The sequence below is a fragment of the Manacus vitellinus genome, unplaced genomic scaffold (genome assembly GCF_001715985.3).
Source record: "Manacus vitellinus isolate BGI_N305 unplaced genomic scaffold, ASM171598v3 scaffold_12_pilon, whole genome shotgun sequence".
In the NCBI taxonomy this organism is placed as follows: domain Eukaryota; kingdom Metazoa; phylum Chordata; class Aves; order Passeriformes; family Pipridae; genus Manacus; species Manacus vitellinus.
Genome location: NW_021938949.1, coordinates 1,439,159 through 1,461,059, shown reverse-complemented (window position 1 = coordinate 1,461,059; position 21,901 = coordinate 1,439,159). Strand labels below are relative to the sequence as shown.

Genomic DNA, 21,901 nt, shown 5'->3' with positions numbered 1-21,901 from the left:
CTGCCAAGGACTAAATGCAGATGAGGTAAAAAAATATTGTATTGATCCTGACTGTATTTAGCGTAGGGAAGGATCCTGCACCCACATCTTCTGGGTCAAAACAGTTTTTAATGCATTCCCTTGCTGGAGAGGCACTGTCTTATATTCTACACAGGGATCAGATGGCTTTCCTTCCTTTGGTTCATCTCTTTTTAACTAGTGCAATATTAGACATCCCGAAAGTGAAGTATTATCTGAGATGATTGTACCAGCCTTAACTTCTCTCTTTGGTGTCTGATAACTATTTTTTCTCTTGCACAGCCAATGTCTAATGCAAAGAAGACAGCTTCATTGTTTTAGGGGGCTCCTGGGCAGGGTTTTGCAGGAGTCCCTCCTTGGAGAGTGGGACTCCTCTTTTCCCTCCCTGTCTTTGAATGATAAGATAATTTAGTTTTATATTTACTGTTTTATTTTGCTTCAGGGCCATATAATGAACCCTGTCTCATTTTTCTAGGAGTGCAGACATAGCTGCAAAGACAAAGGCTCTCTCCCATCCTACCCAACAGTGGCTTCAGCCTGGGAGGGGTTGCAGGTCTCAGGCGTGAGTGAACTCTTCCAGGTTTGTCACCTACTCCCTGCCTATATCATCATCTATATATAACTAATATAAATCACAGAATCATATAATCATTTGGGCTGGAAGGCACCTTAAAGGTCATCTAATTCCAACTCCCTGCCATGGGCAGGGACACCTTCCACTATTCCAGATTGCTCCGAGCCCCATCCAACCCGGCCTTGAACACTTCCATGGATGGGGCAGCCACAGCTTCTCTGGGCAACCTGTGCCAGGGCCTCACCACTCTCACAGGGAAGAATTTCTACATCATATCTAATTTAAACCTGAGCTTTGTCAGTTTAAAGCCATTCCCCCTTGTCCTATCACTCCAGGCCCTTGTAAAATGTCCCTCTCCAGCCTTCCTGTAGGACCCTTTAGGTTCTGGAAGGTGCTTTAAGATCTCCCCAAAGCCTTCTCTTCTCCAGGCTGAACAACCCTGGAATAACCATATATACACTGAAAAGCCCATATCTATGAATTGTATATACACTTTGGCATGTTATTTATATATATGTGCATATACATGCACACACATACACATGGATACACACACAGATATGGAGAGGTACTAACAACCAGTTTTCCAGAGTTCTATCCAGCTTCAGTCACAGTATTTCAGTTTAATTTATAGATTCATCCTCATGTGGTTTTGGACTGTACTAAAGAACAGAACTGAAACTGAAATATTAAAATAAAACATAAAGGCCAACACCTTTTATAAACAATCTCTTATAGTTCAGACAGTTCTCACTGTGAGGTTGAAAAACACATTTTCCTTCATGTTTCCATCCACTTTGTTCTGCTTCACTCCTGATTTTCTGTGAAAGACACTCAGAAATCCAGAGATGAAACAAGATCACAAAGAAATGCTCAGCTTGGAGCCTCCCCAGCCTTGCTTACTGAGGTTTCTGCCTTTCCCATGAGACCTTGTGTAATCACATCAGTTATTTTGATGGCTTAAGTAGACACTCCCTCAGCACCCCCATGTACAAATAGCTCAGTTCCTGGAGGAAAAGTATCTCCAGAGTGGTGAGGGATTGCTGAAAGGGGAGACAGAGATAATAAAGGCAGTGAGGAGGTTTTTCCAACTATTTCTTGAGAGATAACTGGGCTGAGATAATGTTTCCCTTGCACAGAAAGAAGTGACTCCTTGAACCTTCACTTAGAGAGATGGAAAATAATGTAAGTCCTGTGGTTTACTGCACTTTCTCTTCTTAGAAAAAAGGTGGTTTGTGGTAGACTCTTCTATAGGATTCAGTGACCTTTTATTTGCCTAACCCTTTTTTTCCTGACTGGCAAGTAAAAAAATGGAAGTGAGGAGGAGTGAATATTTATTTCCTCCAGTGCAGTATGTTTGCACAGGAGCTTTCCCAGTGTTATTGACTTGTTATTTTGCTGAAATAAGTCAACTAGAGTCAAAAGTAGAATCTTAGAAGAGTGAATAGGCATATAAAGAAGTTTTTCTTCTGTGCATGAAAATTGCAGCTATATGCATTTTATATACAAAGTTCAGATTTTTTAGTTATAATATTAATTTCAAAGTAAATACATAAACATTTCAATAACCTTAAATTTTATAACATTACTACCTCCTGCATACTTAGTAATATTGTTCTGATTAACACTGTTAGATAAACATTAGTTTTTGAAACTTAAAAACAGATTAAATATTTTTTTTTGTCAATAAGGTTTAATTAAATCTGTTTTATTTGTGGAATATGCTAGACTGTGTTTGGTGAATGCTTTTATCATGATGAACTGTGGGGCAGAATAAACTAATAACTGATGGGGAAGTAAATTAACAAATGAGAATATAAATTTTACTGTGGTGAATTGGCAATAGAAAAGATGACAGTCCTTGAAACTCACAAAAACAGGTGTCTTTGCTTTTGAGGAAGCAGAAGAGATGAAACATTTCAGGTTTGCTTTTGATGCAGCTGCAATAGGTGTTGTCTGGTAGGAGTGGCTCATGTGTGTTCAGCTCACCACAGACACAACAGGTAAACCTCTAGAGAAATGATCTTCAGTGGAATTGAATTGGTGTTTAAGCTGTTTTAAGTGCAATATGAAGGTGTTTTATTAGGATGATAAACTGTGGAGGTGATGACCAGTACAGAGACCTAAGAGAACCAGCTGCTCTGGAGGTTCCTCCCGTGGTGCTGGTGTTGTTCCTTTTCCATGTCTCATAGGATTTCATTTTTTGTTGTACTACATTTTGGATTTCTTTGTAATTATTTGACTTGATCTGGGATTATTTTCCATATCTATGGAGAAAGGTTCTTTGAAATTTGAATTTCTTTCTGTAGGATGAAAAGGGCAAATGGTGAAGTTAATCATGAAAACTGAGGAACCTAATGATGACATTGGGTATGTCATTACCAAATGACACATCCCTAATGCAAATGGTTTGTTCTGAACTATCTTCGGATTAGATACATTTTAATTTATTTAGAAAAATATTTCTGTGTAGAAAACTGTCAAAAGACCATGTAATTTGAAAATTTCATTAAATTATGGAACCACTAAACTTCTGGCAATCAAAGTTAAATTTTTGATTGTATACTCAAGATAAGTGGGTTTTGGGTTTTTTTTTGAAATTACATGCTAAAAATTTTCTCATTCTAGTTTATTTACAGGTGAGGAATTTCTTTCAGGTTTTTATCTTATGGACCATTTGATTTTTGTTACGATCTTGAGAAAGTGTTTCTTTTGTGTTTTATCCCAAGTTTTATCCAAATCATATGTTTCCCTGGGTTTCTATAGCTTCCATTTGCTGTAATCAAGTCATATTAATGTGAGCTGAAAGTTTATAGTCCCATTAATCACATTAACCACATTTGAAACACTGCTTACATGGAGCAAGACAAAAAATCTGTCATATTTTGAGTCTGGCCTTTAAAGCCCTAAATCCTAAATGAAAAAAAAAAAAAACAACAACAAAAACCACAAGTTAACAACTGCAGCAACTCTTACATGGATGTTCTTAACCTCTTGCATATTAGAGGCAGTGACAGCATAACTCTTATTCCTTAACTCCTTGTGGAGACAATTCAGATTTTCCCTGTTTTCCGGGAAACTTAAATATCCATAAGACCTGCAGATGGCTCAGTACGGCACTATAGAAAATATATGGATAAAACTTGCAACTTTTCCCTCTCCTGGTAGCCAAGTGTAGCCTCCCACATGCTCTCCTTCCTTCTACTGTTGTCCCTTTGGCAGGACCCAGCCTGCAGATCTTGGTGAAATGCATGAATTTTCCTTTCTCCTTCTCCTTTTCTTCCTCCTCTTCCCCACTTAATGGTGCTGCAAAATGTGCAATTCAAACTGTCCAGCCACATTTCTTAAATCTGCTCTCAGACCAGCTGATATTTCTTGGTGTGGTACTTCTAAGTTGGGAGAGGGCTGAGTCCTGACCTGTCTCTTCTTTTTGTTTTGTAAAACTCCACACCTGAGGTTAATTGCCCTGTCATCTGTCCAGGATCTGGTCAGTCTGCCTGGTAATAGCACGGGAAAGAGTTTATTAGTGCTATTAGAGTTTATCTGTGCTATTGTCACCCTATAAGACCGTAATGTGGAGGATCAATGGACTCAGATATCATCACACTTTAATCATAAATATGTGCAATTTTATAAGTTATATGACTTTCCTGTAAGGCAGCTCCAGCCATGCCACGCATAGTCCTGGGCTGTGGAGTTCCTTGGGGTCTTCTCCACTCCCTGGATTCCTCAGAGTTTGGAGAGATGATCCTGCATCCTGGTGTTTGATCATGGAGTTTCCCACCAATGTTTCTTTGTTCTCTGCACCCACTGTGCTTAGGGACAGGGATGGGTAGGGAATGCCTGTTTGGTGATTACTCACTTCAACACACATTTTCACATTTGCTGTTGGTATTTACAATCTCGTTCTGGTCACCTTTGATGACTTTTGTGCTTCCTGATAGCCCATAGCTTTGGCTGTTTCCTTGGGCACACCAAAGCTACCAGTTAAAGTTGATGGGCTTGTGCTGATAACAAGGTGATCATATCTAACTCATCCCAACTCCTGCAGCAATGGACTAGTTCATGGTCATTAAAAGCTTTTCAGCTCTTTTCTCTGAGATTCATTCTTGTACTGCCACAGAGTTTCTGCACTTCCTCAGTGCTTGCAACTGGCCATTTGACAACTTGTCAATTGACTACTCAAGCACTTACAGAAAGTGATCTCTGCACAGATTTAAATTATTTATGATAGCAAAGTAGCTGAAAATTAGTGCCCCCTTACCAGGCAAAAGCAAATGTGACTTAACGCTTCACTAATTGCTAAGAAGGCTTGTGCTGGAAGTAGTCATTAATGACACAATGTAATATTAGACAATCCTAGAATTTCTGTGTGTTCACAGTCTGCTGGTGACTAATGATGTTTGCCCAGTCCTGACTGTAGAATTACCAATCTTTGGAAGTTTAGCAATTGTCCTTTAGTTGAGGCAGTGAGAAGAACAGGCGTAATGAATGCGAAGAACTGAATTTATGTCGTCTCGCTTGAGGCATCCCAGGTCATCAATTATAGTCAACTGGCATTTAATCCTGAAATAAATATGAAAAGGGGTCTCAGCAGGCACCAGTGGAGCTCCTGGAGATGTAGCTGTCCAACTCCAAGACATGTGCCCTGAGGTGAGGTGATTCCCACTCAAAATGCCTTCCTGGATGAATGCTAAGTGGCTTAATCAGGTCTTTGCAAATTGTTTTGCGAACGGCCACACTGTTTGCTACCTTCACTCCCCATTGCTGGCAACTGTAAACTGCAAATCCCAGTATGGGATTTATCTTACACTAAGTCTTCTTTTACAGGCAATGAGAAAAATCAGTTGCATTTTTAGCACTCTTCATGTGTCTTAATCTCTGTTAACTCATCATTAACTCCTCTGTGTGAACAGTTTTGTTGATTGCAAAGAGGGTTCAGGGTCTGTCTCCCCAGGCAATCTCAGTGGAGCTACACTGGATGGTGTAAATGAGACCTAGGAGAAGTTTCTTGTAGGCTGCTAGACAGGTAGACTAAATGGGCTGAAGAAAGTATGACATATGCATTTTGGGGGTTGCCTTTTACCTTTCCAGTTAATGACAGGCTGAGTGGGTTGGGGTTGTTTGTCCTGGAGAAGCAATGGCTCCAGGGAGATCTTAGAGCATCTTCCAGGATCCTAAAGGGGCTACAAGACAGCTGGAGAGGGACTTTTGACATGGAAATGGAGTGATAGGACCGTGGCTTTAAACTGAAATAGGGCAGATTTAGACTGGATATCAGGAAGAATTCCTTCCCTGTGAGGGTGGTGAGGCCCTGGGACAGGATCTCCAGAGAAACTGTGGATGCCCCATCCCTGGAAGTGTTCAAAGCCAGGTTAGCTGGGGCTCTGAGCAACCTGGTGTAGTGAAAGATGTCCCTACCCACGGTAGGGGATTGGAACTGGATGATCTTAAAGTCTCTTGCAACAAAAACCATTTGACGATTCTATGAATGTAATATTTTCTTTATTTTTTATTATTACAGTGGTGCATAGTGGGAAGACAAGAGGCAAAGCGTATAAACTAAAACAAGGGGTCCAAATGGATTGAGACAGTCAAGTATTACCTGCCAATACAGTTGCTCAAAGAAGTTGTGTTGACTCTGTCAATGGAGATTTGGTTGGATACAGCCATGACCTCATGACTGACCTATTTTGGGGGACAGGTTAAATGAGAGATCTCCTGAGTTCCCTTTCAACCTGATTTTTTCTATGATTAAAAAGTTACATGTGTTAATATACAAAATTTATTCATACATGTCTCAAGATCATTAAGAAAATGTCAGTTTGGTTTGATTAAATCATCTGCCTCAAAATATGGGAATGCTTTTGAGGAAAGAATAGAACAGTTCTAGAGAAGCTTTGAACTGCTGTTAACTAAAACTTTCCTTAATCATATCTACAAAGATTTGTCTTGTCTTCTGGAAATTCAGATGTAGAAAGATGAAACACAGTCCAAGTGTTCCATAGTAACTTTGGGTGCTGCAGTTGGTGCAGATTTCCAAGGTCCATGTTGATATTCTTGATTCCTGAAATAAGTACTGGATATACAAACATCTGGATCAGTCTAGAGCCCCTAACTTTGCTCCTCCAGGTGCTGGATATTATCTCTGAATAACATGCAAAAGTATGCAGAAATTGCCTTCACTGAAGACAATAATAACAAAAATTCAGCTGTTCCTTTAAGATAAGGATTTTCACATGCAGTATTCAAATCACTTTTATTCCAGTTACTTAGGAGATAATTTCTGTACATGTTACGAAAACCTTTTTAAATCAAAGGGACAGTTTCAACAGTCAAGAATTGCAATCTTCCAAGCCAAAGAAACCAAAAAAATATAATGAGGTAATCCTGGCCACTCTGATCATACTAATTACCTTGGTCAGGCTGAACACAATAATAGTCAACGTTTTTCACCTCCTTTTGTAAAAGATCATGAATCCAGAAAAGCAAATAATTGAGAACAACTTTATTCATTAATGGGGATTGAATTGGGGTGACTGTAACAGCAAGAAAAGGAGAGAAAACATCTTTGACAATAATCTTATTTCCCAGTCTATTCACAATGAGTATTCCTAAAGAGGAAAACACATTTGGAAGAAAGCAGCCTCAATTTGGAAATCTGCTACATTTTTTGTATTTGAGAAATAATTCATAGAAAATACATTTTACAGCTGAAAGAACAAATTATAAACAATTTTTATTTGGTTTTGGATTTTAATTTATATTATTACTCTTCAATGATAGTGATTTCATTATTGTTTTCTGGTGTTCAGGCAGCCAAAGGACAAGAAAATTTTAATTTTCAAGAGATATTAAATAGCACACTATTTAGTAGGTATTTCAACTCTTGAGAAAAGGCCAAAATGGTACTTTGTTTCTTCTGCGACATAAAGGGCAAAAAGGGTTTTGCATTAACATTTTTTTCTTCTTTAGGTCAAATGGCTCCATCTAGACCTGGTCACATAAAAAAACAAATGCATCTCACCTGCACTTTGTATACTATCCTCCCTGAGACTATGAGTAACAGAAATTATTTTGGGGATATTTCTAAAGATGCTTGAATGAATCAAGAACATTTTTTTTCTGGATTACTCCCTTTTTGATAATCATTAGATTTTATTCAGCATTAGGCTGAGTAGTTCAGAATTCCCCACAAATGAGAAGTGTAGTTTAGCCTTTCACTCCATCACTTGCAGCTGCTCTCAGTGGAAATTTTGCTGCTGACGTGTGAGGCAGCAAGCTCAGGACTTGATTTCCTTTCCTTAACGTTTGTTCACCTGTGGAGCAACTTATAAAACCACCAGGAGAGATTCCCCTGCCTTCTCTCCAGCTCTCACCAAGGACCTGCAGGCTGTACGTGCCCTCACGCTTCCTTCTACCTCCCCATCCTTGGCTTTAGCCAACAACCTCTAGTCTTCCTAAATTTTCCTCTGCCTTCTAGTAGTCTTGAGGGAGAATGGTGTGACAATCAAAGTTTCTTTTCTGGGATTTGCAAAACGATTTCATGGAAGGGAGGGAGAGAAACTCACAAAGAAACCTGCAATGAACGCAGAATTTCAATGGTGAACTTTTGAGATCAGGTAAACTTTTATGGAAGTGGAGGGATGAGCATGTTTGGATGATTTGGCACAAAGCAGAGTAAAGTAATTATTGTATTCCCTCCGTGCATTGCACAGAAATTGCATCTTTTCATGCATCATCCACAGCTCTCATTACTGATACCACAACATTTAAATTACTCTGAAACAAAAGAAACACCACTTTGTCCAGATGAAGACTTGAAAATTTATGAGTGGATGCTACAATTTTATTTTTGCCCTGATACTATGCACAGATTCCAGGTTGTTAACCTGAATGTTGAAAAGTGTAAAATAATGAGTATTCTTCCCTGAATGTCATATTTCTCTTCCAGAAATGACGCTAATTTGTGCTGGGAGCAAGGGTTATTTTTCATATTCATAATTTTGTGTGCTGCTCTAATGGGAGAGGCAGGCAGACCGCAAAAATGAAGCGATTTCACTGCAGTTAGTTTGTCACTGGCCTCCAGCTGTTGTTCTCACAGCAGTGGTTTCCTGCAGCTCAGCAGTGTGAGGTCAGCTGAAATCATGTTGTATCTGGGGAGAAATGGAAAGGCTTTCCATGGCAGGGGGAGGTACAGCCAGCACACAGGGGGTAAAATTGCTTCCACTATAACAAAGCCTCTTGACTCACACTGTGCTGTCCTGGAATGTTGTGTGTAGTGTCTGGAAAGGAAAGGTGGAAGAGCAGGTTATCTGGCAGGAGGACAGCTTGAAATTTTCAAGATTAAGCTCTGAGTGCTAGTTATGGAGTTAACTTTGAAGGACACTTGAAGTGGTGGTGGCAGCTTCTGGATGGAAAGAGCTGGCTGTGTGTATCTCTAATGTGACCTTCTCCATGCAGACTCAGCAGTGATCCATCCAAGGGAGAGTCCTTGAGTGGGTGGGATCACTGCACATTCTGCAGGTGGGGCTGCACTGGCTCAGTAGCTCCGTGACTCTTTACTGAGTCAACAATGTCCTCCCAGAGGTCACAATCAAAGAAAATATTTTAGAGAAATCTCCTTGCAGAGTATGGACTCAGGTAGCGTTTACTGAATGGATTCTATTCAAAACCTGACCAGAATTTCTCATTAAAAATGCAAAGTATTTTTCTAGTATAATGTCACTTTTTTTTTTATTCTGACAAGTTGGCATAAAATATAAACTTTGTCAGATCAAGCATTTCTGTCCACCATGTCAGTCAGTACTGACTCAAGGGGTCACAGATTAAATCTTCTGACACTGGGACACTGCTTGTTCCTGTGCTGACTCCACCAGGATGGGCTTTCCACCTGAGTATTTACATCTGCACTAATTAATGTAATACTTGGTCCTCCTGTTGCCAACAGCTTCCACATATTTGATGTTCTGGCAGGTTGATGAGGGTTACTATCTCATTTCCAAATATCTGATGAAACCAATATATTTTTTGTGTGTGTGTGGGGGGGTTGTTTGTTTGGTTTTTTTTCCCCTGAACAACAACTCAAGAACATTTAGGATAATAGGTATTTCAAATGAAGTGCTCTAAATACACTCTTAAGTTTCTAGAAATCTGCTTACATTCTATCACTACATATAATTAAAAAAAAATGAACAGACTTCTCCCTGAAAAAGATATTGATCATATCTTTTTTTAAATTATTTTTAGGAGCTGATGGCTCAGAAAGTTGATGTTATTAGCCATGCATGGACAACCAACTATTTAATTTCCATAACTTACCTGTTTTGGAGTTATTTACTTTATACTTATCTCTGTTATTTGGACAGAATTAGTGACAGGAAGAGAGGAATGAAAAATGGCTGAATTCTTGCTACCTGGTACCAACAACTTCCGCAAATTCACTCAGGAATCCTTGGCTGCCATCAGAAAGAGAATTGCTGCCAAGAAGAATTGTCGAAGAAATACTATAGAGCAGAAACCTGAGGTGAAACCACGTCCCCAGCTTGACCTGAAAGCTTTCCAGAAGTTACCAGCTCTCTATGGAAATCCTCCTCCAGAGCTCATTGGGGAACCACTGGAAGATCTTGACCCCTACTACAAAGATCATAAGGTTAGAGCCAGCCAACATGCTTGGATTTTAATACTAATTAATTTAATTTGATTTAATTTAGTTTAATTTATTTTATTGCAAAAGAAAAGTTTATGCAAATGATTTATCAAAAAGTTTTGCTTACACCCCTTTAGAAAAACTATCATTCCTTTCTAGCTTAAATAATGCATGCAGCTGGCACAGCTGAGTGACATGCTTCAATCTTTAAAGGGAAAGCTTAATTCTGAATTATAAGAATTCAATAATATGAAATTGATTAACATTTGAATCAGAATGGAAGCAGAAAGAATAAAATGGATAAAGAAAGGAAAGTGGCTTTTGAGTCAGATCCACAAGAAACTATAATAATTTTTTACATTTTCTTAAATTCCATAGTTTGAAACAATATGTTTCACTCTATCTCAATGGTTATGCTCAATTTACATGTATAATAAATGATAACTAAATATAAAAATTATTTTCAAACTATTGCTGATTAATCCTTAAAAACTACTTATTCAAACTCTATGTTCTAGTCATGACATATTGGAGAATATATTTTTTAACAATGAACAAAGAAATAGGAACTAATCCATTGGAAATTCTGCTTATTTCTTGAGAAATGGTTAAAACTTTGAACTGATTTCTACAGTCTAAACCAGAGGATCACTGTCAACAATGGTAAATAGGCTACAGTTCTTCCTTCCACCTTTGTATATCCTGACACAACGAGAGGTTCATTCTATTTCGAGACAATAATCATAAACAAGATTAGTTCTGTGCACAGGTCTTTGCAAATCCCAAGGTATAAAAAAGAAGTTCATGCTAAGGAATATTTTGCAGCCTGAGAGTTAATGGATATTAACTCTTCCATCAATTTCTGATGAAAGGATAGCAAAGTAGTACAGAGTCTTTCCAATTAACCAAACAGACTAGAGTGGCATTCAAGCTCTTACTCATGACTGATACAACAGGATATAGCACAAAAATATGTTCTCTGTTCAACTTCCTGAAAAATTATTGTTTGTTTATTTTTTAAAAGGTTTTCATAGTGCTAAACAAAAAGAAAACAATCTTCAGATTTACTGCTACACGTGCCCTGTGGATCCTCAGTCCCTTCCATCCAATACGAAGAACAGCAATTAAAATTTTAGTGCACTCATATCCTTTTATTGGCTTTCTTCACTCTTTTTTTTTTGATTATAAAACTCTACGTAATCCTATGCCTTTGTATTTTAGAGCATTGAATGAATCTGACCTTTTCTCCACTACAGATTGATTCCAATTATGAATTACCTCTGATATTATTAATGCTTTGGTGCTCTTGTGCTACTTAGAAACACATAGTTTTGTGAATATTGGGCTCATGATCCTGATTTTCTACAGATTTGTGTTTTGAGAATGAGCTCTGATATTGATTTCCTGGTGTCTCAGAAACAAGTATCTCATGCTGGATCCTTTCCCAGCGAGAAGATTAATAAGATCTCTATCCTCTTACTTATCTACTGGTTACCCAAATGTAGGAATTAAATTCAACTCATATGCAAAAGCTGATCAGCCATTGGCCAGTTTTAAGAGAAAAGGCTGAGACAGGCAGGCAGGCATAGGAAAACACAGAAAGAAAAATCATGCAAACTTACTTTCTTTGGGAAATAAGACTCAAAAAGTATACCTTTGGCATGTAAAAGTAAATATTTCCATGGATGCTGTTGCAGGGAATGCCTTTGGGATATAAAGGTAATAGAGATCCCACCTCAGACGTCAAATTTAAGGGATGGAAATCAGTAGTGCATTGCTCCAGTTTGGCACTGGGGAATGAGACCTTAGCAAAAATGCTGTTTCCTGGAGCTGTGTGGATTTCAGATTTCCAGCAATCTCCTGGCTCTGTGCTGCTGAGGTAGCTGCAATGGGTCTGAAGTTGTTGTTGCAGCAGTGTACAGACATCCTTGGAAGAGTGATGCCTCTGAGGCTTTCCCTGCCCAGAAGTAGGATGTTGTTGGCATTTCGACACCAGTGGGTCCAGATCCTTGGGACAGTTTAACCATGTCTAGTGCTAAAGTCAGGAATTTTATTTTTTTTTTTTAGGGGCGGGGGGTGGAGAGGATGGATAATGGAAAAGCCAGATATCTTTCCCTTGCGCTTCTACCTCCTGGATTTCCAAAAGGACACAAGGCATGAGGTCCAGCTCCAGAGGCAGGTGCTTGAGCTTAGGAATCTACACATGAGGAAGCTGCCCAAGTTCCCATTCTCTGGGCCAGCAGGTCCCAGAGAGCAGCTGGGCAGCCCCAACAGTTGGCTAAACATGTTCATCCAGAGTCATCTGAGGCACCTGTGAATATCCTGGCAGACTTCATGCTGTCCCTTCAGAGGAAAACAGCTTTGCTGGTTTAGAGTTAGGTTTGGGCTCCACCTATGTGACCTTGGGCAAGTGGTTTGGGCTCCACCTATGTGACCTTGGGCAAGTTTTTAACTTCTATGCTATAAAATGAGATTAAAATTGCATCCTTCCTCCCGCTCTTGGAGTGGCTGAGGATCCTTTTACCAGGTTTGCAATGCTTAGGGCAGCATACAGAAGTCCATGAATAACAACAGTAGTAACTCAAAATTCCCAAATACCCCTCTATGCTGTTTTTACATTTGCTTTAAGGAAAAACCCAGGTACTACATCTAAGACTGATAGACTATCTAGTTACATTTCTGAACCAATGTCTTATTCTTTGCCTTCACTCCTGTGACTTACATTATTCACTTTGTTTATCATGTGCACCATTCTAACTAATTGTGTGTTCATGGCTCTGACTGAGTCCTCAAAGACTACATCTCCATCGAAATTACTCAAGTATGTTGAGTAAGTATCTGTGGGTATGTATATGTACATTTCTTAATTCTATAATTAGATTGAATTATTGAGACTTGTCTTGCCTCCTTCACTCAAGGTAGCTTGTGGGAGAATTAAAAGGAAAGTTGCTTGTGTTAGGATTTATATGTATGTATTTTTATTTTATGTGAGTATTATTGTCTTTAAACTCAATATCTACAATAATTTTGGCGTTATAGGAGAGAAAAAGTGCAAATTAAGTTCCACTGTTGAACTGGCTTCATGTCTGTTCTACTGCTCCAGTTTGTTATGCCACTTTCTGAAGTTACTCAGTAATTATTTTCTCTCTATCAAGATGCATTTCCCACTGTTACTGATGCTGATGAAGCACATGGAAAGCTGCTGATTTTCAAAATTCTTTCTAATAATGTTGAAATGTTGAGTTTTGCTCTAATAAAATGTTCTGTCAGAAGCTCTTGGCTTGCAGGACTCTGTTAGAAAGTAAAGTTCTTATCTTGAGTGTTGCCAACACTTGCAGTGTTAAATCACAAAAAATATGTGCCTCTGTAGTCCTTCCTAAAATGTATTATCCCTCGGTTTTAATTTTTGAAAAAAGAATATTTCAGATCTCACTTTTTCACTTCGTCAAAAAACTTCTAAAATATGAACACTGAAAATTCTAACACCTAACACAAAGAAAAAGATTCCCAAAGACTTAGTTTTAAAAAGAGGTCTAAAATTATTTTTTACTATCTCATGTTACATGACACTGAAACGACTGGGAATGGCAAATCATCATGCAAGCAGGAACAAGGCTTTGCATGGTATTGATATACATATCTCCAGAAGATACTGAGATACTTCTTTACCTATGAGAGAATTAAAGGTTACGTCAGAGTTGAATCTGCTGTTGGCATCAACTACCATTCAAAAACATTTCAAGAATAATTTCTGAATACTTTCCAAATGAAAAGGGAAGCACTACATCCATATAATTTCTTAGTGCATTTGCTGACTAGCAAATGAATGCCTTTTGAATCCTGCAGGGAGATCACTGCCTTCTTGAAATTGTAAGTGCACTCAGTTAAGTCCAGAAGAGCTTTTACTGATAATTTTCCATTAATAAGAATAATTGCCATCTTAAATTGAAAATCCTCTACTCCTGTACTCCTCTAAGTGTTTCTAATATTCTGCACAGAAGGGGATGCTGCGTGCCTGAAGTAAATAACACACCGCATATCACACATTCACTTGGCCACTTGAAACCAGAGGAAGATACAAATTTTTGATCTTTATTTTAGCTAGTAGCTGGGAATTTTGTGTTTCTGAAATTACGGAGACTCACAAGAAAGAGTTTGGAAAAAAATTGTTGAGTGCCAAAAAGCTTGCAGGTTAAATCATGTCCAGGTTGCAGTCAGCTACTGTCTCCAGCTCCATATGAACCAGATACTGATGGAATACACTGAAATCAACAGCAGTCTGAGTTACTTCTCTCCAGCATTGGCTCAGTTTGCTGGCCTAGGCGTTAAATATTCTGACTGTGTCTCTTCCGTGCTAAGTGCTAGTACTGCTCTTTTCCTTTTCTCCCTTCCCTAGATTTACTTTCACTGGCATTTACACTTTTGAATCATTGATAAAAATATTGGCAAGAGGATTCTGTCTAAATGAATTCACTTTCCTTCGAGATCCCTGGAACTGGTTGGACTTCAGCGTTATCGTTATGGCGTAAGTGGGAACACATAAAATATGGATTGTGTGCCTTGGCTCTCTGTGTTTGAAGTTCTCATTGCTGGGGTGCAAAAGGCTTTGTCTGTGGTACAAAAACCAACACGTGGCTCTGAATTGCACCTGAAACTGTCTGGAACATTGACTTTCCCCCTTGTTTGCCACTCACTATTTTACAATGAAATTTTAGTCTTTCAAGAAGGGAATAGAGCGGTGGAGAGCAAGATAAGCCAGCTGGTCAGTGGATATGAGAGGATGTGTTTAGACCACTGAAATGTGATAGCTGGGCATAAATACAGATGTACTGTTCCTACGAATGAAAGTATAACTTTGCAATTAGAATGATGGGTATAGACATCAGGACAGTGGGTTAAATTTGAGCTCTCTCTCTCCAAAAATCACAGTTTGAGCTTCATTTTCTGGTGATTAGCAAGTCTTTATAATGGTAAAATGCAGCTACAGAAGGGAGATGAAACCAGTTCAGCCAGTGTTTAAGCCTGAAATTAATATTTTTGAGAGTAATCTTTGTTTATATATTAAATGAAGGATGATTTAAGATGCTGGCAAAAAAGCTGCTGTGAACAAGCCAAGAGCCACCTCGGATGAAAACTAAAAATCAAGAAATGGGTTTCTATTGTATAAATCTTCAGACAAATCCTGGATATGTAGGTTTATTTGAACTTAAAAGAAACTTGGAAGGATTGACATCCAAGAATGACCACTGTAACATAGTTGCCCTGTTTACCTTGTTCAACCACTTGACATATCACATCCGGACTTTACAGGTATGTGGGAGCATTTAGTACCTGGGGAAGTGTGTCAGTCCTTCGGACTTTCAGGGTTCTGAGAGCTTTAAAAACCATTTCAGTAGTCCCAGGTAAGAAATCTTACTTTCTGCTAGTTACAATTCATTCTTTGTTTCATTCAAAATGTTGGCTTTTCCCCCCCTTTTTTTTTTTTTCCTCTATATCTTTCATGGATTTCAGACATGAAAACTGAATTTGTGGATACAAAGTGTGTCTCAGTTCATCTGTCCCAGTCAGGACAAATCAAGTGTTAGAAATGATCTTGCATGTAGTTTATTTTCATTATGCTTTTAAAGATGCCGTTAACACTTTATCATGTCAGTTTTACAGAATGTTGTCTCAGCTGGTCTGTGTGTTATGCCTCAACAGAAATAACTTTGGAGATTGAAGGGACTTTACTCTTAATCATCTCACATCATCAGTCTGTGGCAGGGGAGGTTTAGATTGGATATTAGGAAAAATTTATTATCTGAAAAGGTAGTCAGACATTGGAACGGGCTTCTCAGGAAAGTGGTGTAATCATCATCCCTGAAAGTGTTCAAAAAACATGTGGATGTGGCATTTGGGGACGGGGTTTAATGGTGAACATGGCAGTGCTAAATTAATGGTTGAACCCAATCTTAGAGGTCTTTTCCAACCTTAACGATTCTGTGATTCTATCCCAGGGAAAACAGCTTCCTTTTCAGACTTCCCTTAGTTATAAAGCCAGTGGATTCTTTATCATAGTGAAATACAAATTAAGAGTGAGTTGCCCCTGTCTTCTCTTTCTGTCATAATCATTATAGTTCACAGTATCTTCACAAACTACCGGTGTTGCGATTGAATTACGCATATCACTTTTTATGGATAAGGAAAACTAGACTATCTCTGTTTCCTCATCCTTGCATGAATATTTTGTAGGGATTAAGCAGACTTCTGAAAATTTTTAGCGTCAATGAAGTGAGGAAAAAATATTTTTCTCGTATTAGTCACTCTCATCCAAACTATACTTCTATTGCAAATATGTTTACCACATATTATCCTGTAATTTTTGTACTTTGGTTTTTATACATTGTTTTAACTGTAATCAAGTATGATGTCTGAATCTGAGGTTTTCATTTTCATCCCGTTTTTCCCTTTTATATTGCCTTTTTAGGACTCAAGATCATTGTAGGGGCACTTATCCAGTCTGTTAAGAAACTTGCTAATGTGATGATCCTGACTGTTTTCTGCCTGAGTGTCTTTGCCCTCATTGGCCTCCAGCTTTTCAAGGGAAATCTCAGACAAAAGTGTATCAAGAACACTACAGAGTGTGGTAACAAAACATGGGAAACCTATGAAATGTTTCTTAATGATTCAGGTAATTTTTCTCCTTGGTTCTTTTTTAGATGATGATATAGACAACTATGCATGCATGTATAACCACTGCTGAGAATTATGTTGGTGTTTTGGTTGATATTTTGATGGGTAACTATCTGGTAATCTGGCTTTTTATTGCCAGAGCAGCTTGCAGGCATCCAGGAATGCTCTCCTTCCCTTCATTATAGGAAAAAGCACTCCCAAATTTTCCAGTAACATCCAGCTCTGTTTCCCTGAATATATAACAATAACTGAAACACTCATTAGCTCATTCTCTGTTGTAATTCCCTAAAGTTCACCTTTTACTACATGCTGAAGAGTCCGTCTTCATTTTCCTGCCCAGTGAGATTAACTCTTCAGCCTGAAACAGAGGAATTTGTTAACAAGTCAAATTACTTTCTTCTTGACATCATATGTATCTTATTTTGTGTCTTATACAAGATATATACCACATACATCACCCATGGTTACACCTTGACTGAGGCTGGTGATGGAACTGCAGAGCAGAGATCTGAAAATACATCAAAGCATTCTCAAGAGGAACAACTGTAAGAGGCAATTCAGAAAGGAAGAGCCTTGTGCTAAAGGAGAAGCCTCAATATATGTGAAAAAAATAGACTCAAAATGATGAATGTCTGTGCCAGAAATATGAAGAAAGCTTCATCACTGAAGAAAATCTCGCCAAGCGAGTTCAGACATAGCAGCAGATACACGGGGAGACGAGAATTCTCCCAGGGGAACTGTTGAAATACATGAGAAGCCACCCAGGATTGCTGTTTGTTGTGTGGGAGTTTTGTTCAGACAGGGTTTCTTCAATAACTTCATAGTCCAGAGGAAGAAAGTGTTTGTAGACAAGACTTTTGAGGAAAAACTTTTTTCTTGTACCTACCAAAAAACCATACATAAGAAGAAAGTTATTTACATGTACAGAATTTTGTAAAAATCGTAATTGAAAGCAAACTTGAAAAGAAACCAGGCAGTGACTAGAACACCACACAAGAGACCATGGATGTGAGAGTTTGGCTAAAAATGCTGATTTTCCGTGCTGAAGAAACAGAGAGCAAAAGTATCTACATTTTATTATTTATTTAATGCAGATTATTGCAGCTGTATAGAGGCAATGGCCTGGACAAAGTTGAGCTCGAGAAATTAAAAATCCACGTTGCTTCACAAGTTTTGTCTTGCTCAAATTCTGTGCCAAAAGGAATATGAAACAAAAGGAATAGGAGGGCCCAGACAGGTTTAATGCAAGGTAGATGACTTTCCTACAGGATTTAGGATGTACAGCACTATAAACCCAGTTTTCTATAAAATTTTATATATATATATTTATGGGCTGCTTTAGTCCTAATTTTGAGGGAAGTTCCCATCTCCACATGGAGAATTACATGCTGTTATGATTCCCTGAAGTTCAATCACTGACTTCTTAAAAAACCTTTCTATCAGTTGCCAGGAGCATAGCTGAGCAAAATTTGGGTGGAAAGTATCCTAGACAGTGACTCATTCCTTTGTAGAGTATTTACATAGTAGAGTTCAGCTGATACTAATGGTTCCTGTTGGCTCTGAATCACATTGACTTACCTGATGAGCACAGCTGAGGTTTGAGAAGCACCAGGAATACATGAGAGCTCCTTTATATCTGGGATAAGAAACCCACATCTTAATGGAGATAATTAGCTATTAGCACTAAAGCTTTTACTTTGAGTCTGCGGATAGCTCAGGCACCAGAGTAACTAATGTTAAGAGAAATAGGGTAAGAGTTCAAATGGCACAGCTCCAGCATCCTAATGGAGAAATCTTAATTTCTCAGTGAAGCAGGGTTAGGAGATGCTATTTGGCTCAGCAGTGGTGGATATCCACACAGCCAAATACTTTTTGTTTCTCCTCAAAACAGGGCTTTGTTTTTTATTGCTCATTGGGAACAGAAGTGGTCTGTGCTACTCCAAGTGATGTTTGTACTGGAGAAGACTAAATACTCTGGGCCAGAACTGTGTCAGAGTTTGTGTTAATGGTTACCAAACCATGGATTGGTTTAACATTTAAATTAGGTGTTAGGAAGAGTGATGAGGCACTGGAACACGTTGCCCAGAGAACTGTGGAGGCCCCACCCCTGGAAGTGTTCAAGGCCAAGTTGGATGGGGCTTGGAGCAACCTGGTCTGGTAGAAGGTCTCCCTGACCATGGCAGGGAGGTTGGAACAAGATAAGCTTCATGGTCCCTTCCAACCCAAACCACTCTAAGATTCTATGACTGTGTTTGAGCCTATGCCTCCATTTCTCCACTTCCTTTAAGGAGATGTAGCCAAAGTGATAATGTGTTTTCAAATTCTCTATTTAAGGACTGCATTCAGTCTGAAATTTGTACATAACCATATGAATGTTTATAAACGAGGCCAGGACATCCTGCAATCTGGTGCAGTTAATGTGAGCATGGAAACCTCTATGTGTGTGCACACACATTTACAGGTCACTGGTTACTCATCACCACGTATTCAATGATGGAGGATTCAGCCTAGAAAGTGCTTTGCATTTAAATTTTTTTTCCTTTTTTCTTATAGATGATTTTGCTAAGAAAAATGGCTCATCAGATATTTTGCTGTGTGGTTCTGGTGCTGGGTAAGTGCACTTAAGAATATTTATTGTTTGGAAGTTTTCTCTGCCTCAGTACTTCTATGTTTGCTCAGTCATGTGTGACCAAAGCAGAAATTCCAAGCTTTCCCTGAATGCAGAAACAGGAACACAGAAAACAAAGTATAGTAAACAGTCAGATAACTTAATACTTGTAGGAAAGGAAGTATGAACCTGCAGTTGGCTTATTCAGGTCTAAATTCTGTTTAGACTTTCCAGGAGTGGTGTCTTTCCCTTCCCAATGGATGTATGAGAGAACTGAAAATGTGAAAGATCTGGGGTATGGCACAGGACAGGCACTCTCTTCTCTGTGAAGGCTCATGAGTGTTAAACTGGAAAAACAAAACATGAATTTTGGAGGGCAGTTTTGGGCAAGGAGGGAGATGTGACTACTTTGCAGTGAAGGGCAGGGGATGAGGAGTGGTTATGAGGGATCTGTCCTGGGATGGTGATCTAACTCCAGTCTGTCTTCTTTGTTTGTTACTGTGTTGTGGGTGCTGCTTTTTCCATCCCACCTTCCAGCCAATACTACCTGGAGAAGAAAATTAGTTTGCAATCTAATGAAAATGCAGAACTGAATCATAATCAGAATTCATAAATAAACTGAAGTTTTCCTTGAAATCTGCACGGCTAAAAGAACTCCATTTTTTATTATTACTTCTAGGGCCTGTCCTCCAGGCTACAAATGCTGTAAAATTGGTCCAAATCCTGATTATGGTTTCACCAGCTTTGATACATTTGGTTGGGCTTTTCTTTCCTTATTCCGCCTGATGACCCAGGACTACTGGGAGCGTCTGTACCAACAGGTACCAGCTTTGTGCATAGTTCAGGACTGATCTTCAATAGTTGAAGCAGAAGATGTGTAGAGAGGACAAGAAGCCTCAAATAAAAGCAGTATCTGCAAGTCATCGAGCCCACATCTTCTGCTCTGCCTTCCCACAAGCTGTGACTCCCAGAAAAGGGATGCTGAAGTGTTTCTCAGCTCTATCACCCTGCTGGCTTAGGGACTTAAAAAAAAATACTAAAAGGGTCTTGTTCTGTCCTTCAAAAATATAAAAATGCCTCGTTGATTGTCGTCATGGGGTGTAGGTGAGGGTATAGGAAAAGGGAGAAAGAGGAGGAAGGAGGGCCGGGGAAGGAGGGTCAAGGAAGGTCTAATTCCAGTTAAGCTGCCTAAAGCACATGTCTAGGAAGCTCAGTGCTTCTAAAGAATTTCAGAGACACACTGAAAGCCTATTTGGTACTTTTTATGGTAATGTTTATCCCTGGGGTGTGTTGCTTACAGACCCTCAGAGCTTCTGGGAAGGTGTATATAGTCTTCTTCATGATGGTCATCTTTCTGGGCTCATTTTATCTAGTCAACTTGATTCTGGCTGTAGTAACAATGGCATATGAAGACCAGAACAAGGCCACCATTGCTGAAACAGAGGCAAAGGAAAGGAAATTTCGGGAAGCCATGGAATTATTACAGAAGGAGCAAGAGGTATATAAATTATTCTCTCTGTGTTCTGTTGTCAGTCACATAGGAACATGGCCTCACAGAGTGGTTTGGGTTGGAAGGGACCTTAAAGATCATCTTGTTTCAAACCCCTGCCTTGGAGAGGGAACTTTCCACTAGACCAGGATGCTCAGAGCCCCCTCCAGACATAAGAAAAAGTGCTCTCTGTGTACAGCTCTATATAGTAATCCTTCATGAAAACAGGAGCAAGTGATAACTTTTGAAAGTAGTGAATCCGAGAGTTACCGAACAATTCCTTGTTCAGCTGTGTATTTTTCCTGTGAAACAATGACTTTTGTTGTAGACAAAGAGCATTAAAGCCTGGTGCTACTTTTAGAAAAACGGTGTTTTAAAATCTGGAAAATGTAAAATTCCATCAACCAGCAGCTTCCAAAAGAAAATGCAGTTGGTTTTAAATTTTTTTTTCTTCTATTTCACTGTAGTGGGTGGCTGAGCAAGGAATTATACAGTAATTCTGCCAATCAACTGCATTAACATCTAAGCCGAAACCTATTGTAGTTGAATGAAAAATCTCTTGGTAACTTAAACTGCTTAGAAGCTTCTGGAACAAGATAGTCCCATGTTTTGAAAATATTGTCCTAAATTCAGGATGGGAAGAAAAGTCAGCCACGGGGTGAATACAGTCTGAAGGATCCCCAGTGAAAAGATGGAATTTTAATACTGTTTGAGCATTTCTTTTGTGGAAAGGGTATATTCCACAACATTGTTTTCAAACTGAGTATTTTTATTGTAAGCAAATCTGCCATATGGTGGAGTAGGAGCTATAATGTGATTACTTTGCCTCTGGCAGGCCCAGTACATGCAATCATGTAACATACTGCAAACAGCAAATTGTTCAGTGCTCCA

General features: G+C 38.9%; 1 protein-coding gene across 1 annotated transcript in view; it reads left to right on the top strand.

Annotated features, from left to right (window-relative positions):
• The first annotated feature begins 9,989 nt into the window (after window positions 1-9,989).
• LOC103755785 (sodium channel protein type 5 subunit alpha-like) overlaps window positions 9,990-21,901 on the top strand; it is a 33,363-nt gene continuing 21,451 nt past the window's right edge. Inside the window, exons 1-9 of the mRNA XM_018067598.2 lie at window positions 9,990-10,244; window positions 11,266-11,384; window positions 12,964-13,071; window positions 14,638-14,766; window positions 15,552-15,643; window positions 16,708-16,911; window positions 19,467-19,524; window positions 20,201-20,342; window positions 20,822-21,019. Coding sequence (XP_017923087.2) covers window positions 9,990-10,244; window positions 11,266-11,384; window positions 12,964-13,071; window positions 14,638-14,766; window positions 15,552-15,643; window positions 16,708-16,911; window positions 19,467-19,524; window positions 20,201-20,342; window positions 20,822-21,019 — 1,305 coding nt within the window. The remainder of the gene's footprint in view (window positions 10,245-11,265; window positions 11,385-12,963; window positions 13,072-14,637; window positions 14,767-15,551; window positions 15,644-16,707; window positions 16,912-19,466; window positions 19,525-20,200; window positions 20,343-20,821; window positions 21,020-21,901) is intronic.